At 44.7% G+C, this 12,499-nt stretch overlaps 1 protein-coding gene across 1 annotated transcript in view; it reads right to left on the bottom strand.

The window, feature by feature from the left end:
- The window catches only part of DNAH3 (dynein axonemal heavy chain 3), a 952,415-nt gene that overhangs the window by 626,417 nt on the left and 313,499 nt on the right, over window positions 1–12,499 (bottom strand). Inside the window, exon 8 of the mRNA XM_063934423.1 lies at window positions 9,480–9,605. Coding sequence (XP_063790493.1) covers window positions 9,480–9,605 — 126 coding nt within the window. The remainder of the gene's footprint in view (window positions 1–9,479; window positions 9,606–12,499) is intronic.

Here is a 12,499-nt window from a genome sequence, read left to right as displayed (position 1 = left end):
GACGTGCCCCCACCGGGCCTAGCTCCGCCTGTGGAGCCCCAGCGACATGCGGTGGATTTTGTAGAGGCCGGGGAGGACTTCTGTTCCTGGGAACTAGCTGTGTTGTGCAGCTTCTTTCCTCTGCCCCTGCCTCTGGCAAGAAAGGACGCACCTCGGACTTTCTTGTTTCTTTGTGATCGAAAGGACTGCATTTGATAATGTTGTGCTTTCCTAGGCTGTGCTGGAATATAAGGCAAAAGATCAGAATTACCAGCTATAGCTGTGGAGACCAGGTCCGAAATCCCTTCTCCACACAATCCTCAGCCTTGTAAGGTAAACATTCCATATGCCTCTTAAGTCGGCATCACCTGTCCATTGCATGTTCCACAGGACACGTCAAGCAGAAATCAACTTAGCGTTGACTCTAGAACCCAGTAGACTAATGTCTCTTTGGGCATGTTTTATATATATATCTAAAGACAGCATCTTTTATATATATATCTATATATATACATATATATATATACATACTAGGGTCTCAATCTCTGCTGATAAGGTATCTGTCCACGCTGCTACAGCGCTATAAACCCATGCCGACACAATCACCGGTCTGAGTAGTGTATCAGAATGTGTGTAAATGGACTTCAAAGTACAGGCAGTACAGGCAGCACGCGGCAGTGTTACAATGTAGCGCCTATGCGCTCCATTGTAACCAATGGTGGGAACTTTCAGGTCAGCGGTTGACCGAAAGTGACCTCACCGCTGAGCAGAAAGTTCCCACCATTGGTTACAATGGAGCGCATAGGCGCTACATTGTAACACTGCCGCGTGCTGCCTGTCAATCAGCACAGGAGCACACAGCCGATCAGGAGGGTGCCACAACGTGGCGCTCCCTGATTGGCTGAAGAAACCCACTTAGACAGAAGTCAGAGTGGGTTTCTGGCATTCGGGGAAAGGGGACCCATGTGAAAACATGGGTCCCCTTTCAGTGCGTGGCTCGGGTCTCCGTTTTTTTATTTTAATCAAGTACGTGGATTACAAATTCGCCAAGGAGCCTGGTACCCTGGATCTGGTGAGTATAATTTATTCAACAGGTACCCCATGGATTCTACTGGAGAAGAGGACCGACCTGCGTGTGAACATAAGGTAAGTATGTATGTATGTTTGTGTGGATGTATGTAATAAATCTTTACTTTCAAGGTGTGTGTGTCTTGTCTTTTTTTAGGTATTTTTTTAGTATTAGTAAAACAGGTACCAGCGGTCCCGTTTTTCCGCCGCATGCTGGTACTTGTGGTTCTCCAAGTACCAGCATGCGGGGGAGGCTTGCTGGGACTTGTAGTACTGCTACTAAAAACAATATCTTTACATTTTCAACAAAGGCTATCAGCCCCCCATCCGCAGCCCATTGGATGGGGGGACAGCCTCGGGCTTCACCCCTGGCCCTTGGGCGGCTGGGGGGGGGGGGACCCCTTGATTGAAGGGGTCCCCACTCCCCCAGGGTACCCCGGCCAGGGGTGACTAGTTGGATATTTGATGCCACGGCCGCAGGGCACTATATAAAAGTGACCCCCGGCTGTGGCATTATCTGTCCAGCTAGTGGAGCCCGGTGCTGGTTTTAAAAATACGGGAGATTCCCCCGTATTTTTGGAACCAGGACCAGGCGCAGAGCCCGATGCTGGTTGCTTAAATATGGGAGAACCCCTGTCAATTTTTCCCCCATATTTCTGCAACCAGGATCGGCTCAAAGAGCCCGAGGCTGGTTATGCTTAGGAGGGGGGACCCCACGCAATTTTTTTTTTGAAAATAACCACTTTCCCACCCCTTCCCACTGATATACATGCACGGATCTCATGGATCCGTGCATGCCTATCCAATCACGGATCAAAAAAGCAGGTCTGTTTTTTTTTAGCACTTTTTTACGAGTTGTAATTTTTCACGGCAGTGTTTTATTTTTTTTTGCTTTGCACTTCTTAGTAAATGACCGAGATTCATACTTAAACAGCCGCGTTTTGACCGATGGTGTATTCATTCGTAATTTTTTTCTTGGACTTCCCAAAAAATACGAATGCCCTCATCACTGCCGTGATTTGAGTTTAGTAAATTACCGAGATGACACTTTGAAGAAAAAACGGCATCTCGGTCAAAATTGGGACCTTAGTAAATATACCCCCGTGTCGATATCAGTGTCTATTATTTTGGATAGTGAGCATTGAGAGACTCTGAAGGTCTCTGCGACATAGGGACAGACATGGGTAGATTCCCTGTCTGTTCTATAATCTTTTGTGCAATACATTTACCTTAGCACTTAATGTCACATATCCAAACAGGTGTTGGCGTTGTCGACGAGAGACACCACTCACACACACATTTGCTCCATCTTCTCCTTAGGGGAGCCTTTTACCTCAGACATGTTGACACACACGTACCGACACACCACACACTCAGGGAATGCTCATCTGAAGACAATTCCCCCACAAGGCCCTTTGGAGAGATAGAGAGAGAGTATGCCAGCACACACCCCAGCGCTATAAACCCAGGAATAACACAGTAACTTAATGTTAACCCAGTAGCTGCTGTTTATATAGATTTTTGCGCCTAATTATGTGCCCCCCCCTCTCTTTTTACCCTCTTCTACCGTGTATCTGCAGGGGAGAGCCTGGGGAGCTTCCTCTCAGCGGAGCTGTGGAGAAAAAATGGCGCAGGTGAGTGCTGAGGAAGAAGCCCCGCCGCCTCGATGGCGGGCTTCTGTCCCGCTTAAATATACATTTTCTTGGCGGGGGCTCATACATATATACAGTGCCCAACTGTATATATGTGTACTTTTGCCAAACGAGGTCCATATGCTGCCCAGGGCGCCCCCCCCCCTGCGCCCTGCATCCTTACAGTGACCGGAGTATGTGAGGTGTGTGGGAGCAATGGCGCACAGCTGCAGTGCTGTGCGTTACCTCAGTGAAGAACGGAGTCTTCTGCCTCCGATTTCAAAGTCTTCTTGCTACTCATACTCACCCGGCTTCTGTCTTCCGGCTCTGCGAGGGGGACGGCGGCGCGGCTCTGGGATCGGATGACGAGGGTGAGATCCTGTGTACCCTGTCCCTCTGGAGCTAATGGTGTCCAGTAGCCTAAGAAGCAGGACCTAGCTTCAGAGAGTAGGGGTGCTTCTCTCCCCTCTGTCCCACGATGCAGGGAGTCTGTTGCCAGCAGAGCTCCCTGAAAATAAAAAACCTAACAAAATACTTTCTCACAGCAAGCTCAGGAGAGCTCACTGAACAGCACCCAGCTCGTCCGGGCACAGTCTCAAACTGAGGTCTGGAGGAGGGACATAGAGGGAGGAGCCAGAGCACACCAGAATCTAAATTATTTCTTAAAGTGCCCATGTCTCCTACGGAGCCCGTCTATTCCCCATGGTCCTTACGGAGTCCCCAGCATCCACTAGGACGTTAGAGAAATATATGGAATTAGACGACAGTAATGTCTGGAATTAGATACCACTAGATAGATACCAGATACCAATGTGACTGGAATGATGATGACCTATGCACAGTGACAGGACACTACCACAGCACCCTAGAGCAGCAAGATGTAGCACAAGACACTGAGCACTGACCACTGATACTGAGCACTGATGATACTACTGAGCAGTGATACTGAGCACTGATACTACTGAGAACTGACACTGAGCAGCACGATGCAGCACAAGACACTGAGCACTGACCACTGATACTGAGCACTGATGATAATACTGAGCAGTGATACTGAGCACTGATGATACTACTGAGCGGTGATACTGAGCACTGATACTACTGAGAACTGACACTGAGCAGTACGATGCAGCACAAGACACTGAGCACTGACCACTGATACTGAGCACTGATGATACTACTGAGCAGTGATACTGAGCACTGATGATACTACTGGGCAGTGATACTGAGAACTGACACTGAGCAGCACGATGCAGCAGAAGACACTGAGTACTGAGCAGTGATACTGAGCACTGATGATACTACTGAGCAGTGATACTGAGCACTGATGATACTACTGAGCAGTGATACTGAGCACTGATGATACTACTGAGCAGTGATACTGAGAACTGACACTGAGCAGCACGATGCAGCACAAGACACTGAGCACTGACCAGTGATACTGAGCACTGATGATACTACTGAGCAGTGATACTGAGCACTGATAATACTGAGAACTGACACTGAGCAGCACGATGCAGCACAAGACACTGAGCACTGACCAGTGATGCTGAGCACTGATGATACTATTGAGCAGTGATACTGAGCACTAATGATATTACTGAGAACTGACACTGAGCAGCATGATGTAGCACAAGACACTGAGCACTGACCAGTGATACTGAGCACTGATGATACTACTGAGCAATGATACTGAGCACTGATGATACTACTGAGAACTGACACCGAGCAGCACGATGCAGCACAAGACACTACTAGTATTAGTATTAGTGAGCAGCACAAAAGCACTCTGGAATTGTCACCACCCCAGATACCACTGTGACTGGAATGATGATGACCGATGCACAGTTACAGGACACTACTACCACAGCACCCTACAGCAGCAAGATGCAGCACAAGACACTGTACTAGTAATAGTATTACTGAGCAGCACGATGTAGCACAAGACAATGAGCACTGATACTGAGCACTGATATTGAGAGAACGTAGCCACGTCCTCTCTGTACTCTCTACAATGCCTAAGTGAAAATGGTGGCGATGCGCGGCTCTTTATATGGAATCCGAATCCCGCGAGAATCCGACAGCGGGATGATGACGTTTTGCCTCGTTCGGGTTTTCCGAGTCAGGCGGGAATAACCAAGCTGGGCTCGGAACCGTGTTTGACACGTGGAGTTCGGTAGGGTTCGGTTCTCGGCGAACCGAACCCGCTCATCTCTACTTTTATTAAATCAAAATTCATATAATCTGATCATATTATACATTTAGTATAGCTATAACTTAATCAGAAGTCAGAGACAGAGACAGTAATACCTCTTTCACATCTCCAATGCCGGATCCCAACCGGGAATTGGAAACGGGTCCTTCCCACGTGGGATTAGGCATTGGAGACTCTCCTACCCCTTTCGCTGGCTTCCAGGCCCGGCAATATGCTGGGTCGGTTGCCATGGCGGCAGGGGGTGGCAGCGGGGGCGGAGGTGGTGGCGGCGCTAGGAGATGAGCTCATCTCCGCGCCACCTCTCCCTATCTAGTAAACGGGTCCCGGGTTGCATCGACCCGAGAATCCGTTTATGCAGCCACTGATCCAGTATTCAACCCGGGAATAACACTGATTATAACCCGGGTTAAATTACCGGGTCAGGCGACCTGGGAATTCGGACTTGGCGCTTTCACACTGCACACTGACCCATGTCGACCCAGCAATATACCAGGTCGATACCGTGTTATTTGTGCGGTGTGAAAGGGGTATAAATTGATGTACAGTGTCTAAAAAAGTCAATACAGGACATGATAGTACATATAGCAAAGCATTTAATCTGCTGCTATAGGGCATTATTCAACATGGATTGCTAAATTCTAAAATCGCAAATTGGGTGATTCTTAGCAGACTGTGCATGCGCTGAGTACGCATTGTGCGTGTGCAACGGCTGGAATGCGATTGCAGCCTAAGTGAAATGTAATCGCAATTGGGTTGATAGGAAGTGACCGTTAGCGGGTATTAATTCAGCATTTCTGGGGAGTGATTGGAAAAAAGCAGTCATGGCTGTTTTCAGGACGTGTATCTGACATCAGTTGCAATCCCTTGAGATTAAAACATGACGCTGTTGCGACTGCATTATCATTATTCTGAGTAGCTCATTCTCTGCGTCTGAATCGCAATTCTGCTGATGCATACGCAGAGTTCCAAATGCATCAGTGGGTGTCTTTAACTATTCAGGGAGGCTCTTCACATGCGATTTTCAGCAGTTGCAGTTTTGAGACGATTGCAATTTTAGTCTCAATAGCGATCCAACCTGAATTAGGCCAATAGACCCATGCCATATTACTTGACTGGAATCTACTGGAATTAATCCCAAACAAGTGGTTCATCCAACATTCGCATAGAATTCTATTATAAATACTCCAAATCACAGGGAAAGGAACATGTGTACAAATGTAAAGTGGAAGGTGTCTCTTGTGATCTACTGTATGTTGTAAGTGGCCAACGCACTGCTTATAACAGGATACATGATGGCTAGACATTGGTCCACTAAGGCACCGTAAGAGCGCCTCATTTGGCCTGCTTTATTTATTTAAATTCATTTTATGATGATGGGATAGTATGGTGGTGAAAGAAAGAACCCCCTTACTCATTGGCAAAAAAACAAACCCGTGAAACACAATAAAACAGGCCTAGATGGGGCGGCCTTCTGTCCTCCCATCATACTCACCTGAGGTATCCAAACTACCCTCACAATGTAAGGCCCCCATGAACGGGTGGTGCCGCCATACTTATCTGTACTTTTGAAAACTAGTTTCAGGCACATTACGGTAGGTAGCAGAGAGGGCGTGCCATGCTCTGCCCAAAGAAAGTGTCTAGCCCCATCTATGGGTGTGTCCTGCAGTGTCATTTCCCTCTGAACCCCCACTCTCCATGTCTCTGCCTTGCTCTCCCCCATAGTGTTATCTACCCCTGAGACCCCACTTTACATCTCTCTGCCAGCAGTGATATCAGCCTCTTAAGCCCCCACTCTCCATAACTCTGTTTCCCCCCTCATCCAGCACTTACCTTTTTGCTGTTAGTGTGAGGTTGGGGCAGGTCCTGCAGCGGATGCTCTGCAGGCTCTGTCTGTGTCTGGCACAGCCTCTCAGGCAAGAAGTTAATGTAAACATAATTCTTGTCTTGACTGAGCAGAACACGGAGGTTGTAGTGTGAGCCGGGGGCTGCCTCCATCCTAGCATCTCCTCAGATCACTCCTCTTGTCCTGGCCCTGCCCCCATTACATCCGGACTCGAACATGCACAGTCTGTATTCCCAGTGGGACAGCGGGGAATCCTGATGTTGCATTGAACTTTGTGGAGCTGCAGAAAACTCCACAGTGAACCAGAAGTCTCCCACATGTTGCAGGAGGGTAGGTAATTATGTGTGCTGCTGATTCCAGTAGGGTAGAATAAGCCTAGAGATGGTCATTGCAGCCGTTTTTTCCAAAATACACCAAAAACTGACCAAGGCCAAGCTAAAGTCAAGTGAAATGTTGATGTGTTTTCATGTGTCTAACTTTGTTCTACAAAAAAGCTGAAATTAAATAATTGTTTAACATTGAGGGTTTCAAAGAATAGTGTGCTTCTGCGCAGACTCCAGTCTTACTGTTCTCTGGGGATAGGGCATGAAGTCTTTACTGTATAGAGTTACATGGTGAGAGACAGAATTCCGCTGCTAAACTCCTATCAGAGGCCTGATTATTTCAGTACATGCTATAAAGCTGTTCTAGCATCCCTGCACCACTACTGATTTATAGAATACACTCACCGGCTGCCGTTGGTGAGCTGTATGTAGCCCCACTCCACTCCATCACCAGAGTACATATAACAGTGAGTACGGCTGTATTTGCTACCTATAAATAACCCAATACCACTGGTTAAGTAACTTGGCTGTTCATAGTGTGAGTCATCTGCTGGTGTGTAGATACGAGATGTGAGTGTGCTGTCAACGGCAGCCAGTATGGAGGTGGTCAGACCTCTATGGATAGATACAGAGAAGAAAAGATACTGGCGCCGGCAGTTAATCCAATAATTAAAAAGGACGTTTCACAATAAAAATATATAATATAACAATTTATTACGAATTCATAAAAAAGAGGGATAATTGCCACAAATCACATAAAATATAAATATAAAAGAAATAGCTTGTTGGAAATATTAGCCTCCAATAGTCTGCTCAGTGAGATGCTGTATTGCAATACTGGCTGGGGCTCATTCCAAAAAGTTAGTAATCCTTCTAAAGCAATGGTATTACCCAATCTGTATGTTGCCTTGGAGATCCAATTTTGAAATAGGGAATGAGATCCGGGTCCAAGGATATGCTTGACTCAAGGAAATCGGTGGTATCAAATGAGTCCAGTTTATGCCAGAGAGGATGATGAGGAGATAGTAGGTAAGTAGTCCATACAAGCATGCTCCTGAGGAAGCTGGCAGTGACTTTACCAGCGACACGCGTTGAGCCTGCTTGTGTGGACTACTTACCTACTATCTCCTCATCATCCTCTCTGGCATAAACTTGACTCATTTGCTACCACTGATTTCCTTGAGTTAAGCATATCCTTGGACCCGGATCTCTTTCCCTATTTCAAAATTGGATCTCCAAGGCATTGAGATACCTATGGGACTCCAACATACAGATCGGGTAATACCATTGCTTTAGAAGGATTACTAACTTTTTGGAATGAGTCCTAGCCAGTACTGCAATACAGCATCTCATTGAGGAGACTATTGGAGGGTAATATTTACAACAAGCTATTTCTTTTATATTTATATTTTATGTGATTTGTGGCAATTATCCCTCTTTTTTATGAATTTGTAATAAATTGTTATATTATATATTTTTATTGTGAAACGTCCTTTTTAATTATTGGATTAACTGCCGGCGCCAGTATCTTTTCTTATCCGCTGGTGTGTGACTATATAACTCTGCAATATCAACATCTCAACACACATCATTCCCAACAGATTTCACCAACAGTAAGGGCCTGGAAAATTGGGAGAAAACCTATATTCAGGGTAGATATGTTTTTGTCTACAAAATTTTTATAGGCCTGACTACGAGAGAGCGCATTCTGGGTACAATTCTACCAGTGCAATAAACATATTGAAATACATGATAGTGACATATGTAATAAAGACGGTCCTGAGATCCCCTCATTCTCTAAACTAATGAAAGCAAAAGTCATTGTTATTACTATTTTTTTTTAATTATTATTATTATTATTATTATTATTATTATTACCATTATTATTTAAAGAGTGCCAGCATATTCCATTGCTCTTTACAGTTGCCAGTATGGGTACATTTGCAAGAAATGCAAGGTACTGTTGGGGTGTATGTGTACACCGACCACCACAATGGTATATAATAATAATAATAATAATAATAATAAATAATAATCATTGATCAGAAATGAATGATTCTGAATAACTCTGCATCATTATAGTAAAGGGACATGGATTTACTTCGTTATTGCATACTTTGTTATTGCATAGCTCTTAGCACAGGAGTGAATCACTGTAGCACCATTAATGACCATGTTATTGCAACTGAGATGTCTCATTTACTCCGTATCACTGTATGTGCTCTAATCAATTTGTAACCAGGAAAATAATACTGTGCAATGTGTTACATTCCCTGTTGGCAGTAGGATTAAAGATTAGGAATAATGAGTGCATGTAGCAGCTCGGTGGTGTTGTATGTAATTGCAGGTTAATAACTGTGATTAGAAGTATAGATTCATGCACGATTACTGCAGCCCACACTTCTGCACAATAAACGTACTTATTTCGCAATGTAGTCCGAGCTTCAAGGCAATGCTTTTGAACCAGTTCTTCAAATTCAGCAGGAAGCAGAGGCAAATTGCCAGCCAGTATCTCCTTGGTGCGTACAAAACGTAACTCACTGAATCTGTAATGGAACACACACGGGGAAAGGTTAGAGGCTATAAAATGTAATCTCAGATATTATGACCTAGCTAACGTTTTTCTGACAGAAAGCTCTTGACTTAAATATGACCCATATAATGTTACATATAATATCTTAGCTACAGTGGAAAATTTCCAGCAGTGTTGAAGCACTAGTTCCTATTTTAACAAGCCTATTTATATATGTGGTCCATGTAATGAAATTAGGACACTGTTTAATGTAGCTGAAGTGTAAGAAGACAATTCTGAAACACCTTTGGCCATTTAAGGACAGATCAGGCCTAACAGGCGCAGGCTTAGGGCTGAAAGGGGCCTTAAGGTAAAAGTGGATGGTTCTCAGCGATTTTAGCTTACTGCACGTGCACCAAAGAAATAAGTCGCTAACTGAGCATGCGGCAAACCAGAATTAAGCACGCAGACAGAGGGGTAGATGTATCATCATTGAGGCATTCTGACATTATTTGGCAGGGAATGCTTTGCCATTTAGCACGGCAAAGCAGGTCCCTACATCTGCAGAATTTATTTAACGGCTACTTTGCCAAAGACGGAGAGTGTTACGGTACCTGTCTTCCGAAGTGAACTCTCCCTCTATGGCTGCTTTGACTGGCGCATGTATAAATTGTGCACATGCACCAGTCAGAAATCCCCCTAGGGCACCCGTGGTTATTGAGAAAAAACAAAACAAAAAATGAGAGTTATGGTAGACTTACCTTTGTTAACTCTTTCTTCAAGGTTCATAGGGTCCACGGAGAGAACATCAGGGTTCTAGGTAAGTTTTCCAGCTTCCCACAATGCTCGGCTCCTCCCCCATGATAACCCCGCCTCCATGCTCAGGCAGGTCAGTTTTATTAACAAGCCCAAAGCAGGAAGTGGATAAGAGAGAAAAAAGATATTGTACACATAAAAACACATTCTCGCAGACAGGAGAAAGGAACCAATGACTAATGCCAGAAAACCCAGAGAGGCCATGTGTGTCAAGGTGGGCGTCCTGTGGATCCTATGAACCCCGAAGAAAGAGAGTTAACAAAGGTAAGTCTACCATAACTCTCGTTTTCTTCTTTGGTGTTCATGGGGCTCCGAAGAGAGAACATTGGGGATGTCCTAAAGCAGTATTTTTAAAGAAGGGGACGCACCTAAGAGGATAACAGAATCCGGCGTCCAAAGGAAGCATCCTGGGATGCAAAGGTATCAAATGAGTAGAATTTTAGAAACGTGTGAATGGAAGAAAACGTAGTGACCTTACATAATTGCTCAGAAGATGCCCCACGGCCCATGAGGGTCCTACAGATCTAGTAGAATGGGCAGAAATTTACGTTGTGACAGACAAATCAGCTTGATTGTATGCTTGCGCAATAACCATTCTAATACATCTTGCCAGAGTCTGTTTGCTAGCTGGCCAGCCACGTTTGTGAAATCCATAAAGTATGAATAGAGAGTCAGATCTTCTGATAGAACTGGGTCGGTCTATGTAGATACGTAGGGCACGTACTACATCGAAAGACCGTACTTTTGCTAAAGGATCTGGTGAGACAAATGCAGGGACTATAATTTCCTGATTAAGGTGAAACCTAGAGACCACTTTAGGAAGGTACCCAGGCAAAGTCTGTAGAATAGACGTCATGATGAAAAATTAGGAAAGGTGGATGACAGGAGAGAGCTCCTAAGTCTGACACCCTCCTGACAGAAGCAATTGCCAGCAAAAATATTGTCTTGGCCATCAACCATTTGAGGTCCACTGACTGTAAGGGTTCAAAAAGGAGCTCTTGAAGTGCCTCCAATACTACAGAGAGATCCCATGGAGCTACCAGGGTTACATATGGAGGTTGTACACGTATGAACCCTTGAAAAAAGTACGTATATCCGGTAGTGTAGCAATTTTTCTCTGAAACCATACTGATAGGGCAGAAATATGTACTTTCAGAGAAGCACGGTGTAAACCTTGATTCAATACTCTTTGAAGAAAAGCCAGTATTCTCGATACTTTATAGTTGTATTGTAGTGCTTAGAAGCTTACCATGTGAAATAGGTATGCCATATTCTATAATATATACGTGCTGAAGCAGGCTTGCATGCCTTAAGCATCGTTTGAATTACAGAGGTTAAAAATCCTTTTGCTCTTAAAATGAATTTATTCATAAGCCACGTTGTCAAAGACAGACGTTCAGGTTCAGATGTAGACATGGCCCTAGAAACAGAAGGTTCTGTCGTTGAGGAAGTTGAAGAGATTGCCCTACTGAAAGGCTCTGTAGGTAGGAGAACCAGTGCCGTCTGGGCCACGCTGGGGCTATCAGAATGAGGTTTCCTCCTTCTTGTTTGAATTTCCTTATTACCCTTGGCAGAAGGGATATTGGGGGAAATATGTATGGTAGATGAAAGGACCATTGTACTGCTAGAGCTTTCATGAATGCTGCTTGCGGATCTCGTGACCTGGTTTTGACATGATGCACTGAGATTCACTCTTTTGGGCTGACCTTGAGAAAGACCCGGGAAAGGGTCAGAACGCGTGATACATGGCGGTTTTGCTTTGCTGATCCAGTGTCTGTGGAGAGAAACTGTTACCTGCAGGGAGACCTGAGTCTGCAGCCAGTGAAAGACCTACTGGTATCTAAAAACGCATGTAAGAACTGTCCGTTGCCAGGTCTCTCCATTAGCTGGTAATTTGCTATGACTACAGCTATATACGGATTCACGCTTCTGATGTGATTGTCCTTGTCAGATGCAATACATGTAATATACAGCTACATATGGACTCACTGTTTTGATGTGATTGTCTTTGCCAAAGGCAACATATTTTATATGTTTTTTTTATTGTGGATTTTATTAAATTGTGTGTTGAAATAGTATTGGGCTATAAACCTTTTTTTTCTTTGTTTGCTT

Source organism: Pseudophryne corroboree, chromosome 7 (genome assembly GCF_028390025.1).
Source record: "Pseudophryne corroboree isolate aPseCor3 chromosome 7, aPseCor3.hap2, whole genome shotgun sequence".
Taxonomy (NCBI): domain Eukaryota; kingdom Metazoa; phylum Chordata; class Amphibia; order Anura; family Myobatrachidae; genus Pseudophryne; species Pseudophryne corroboree.
Note: the sequence above shows the minus strand (reverse complement) of the source record. Positions and strands in the feature narration are given on the sequence as shown.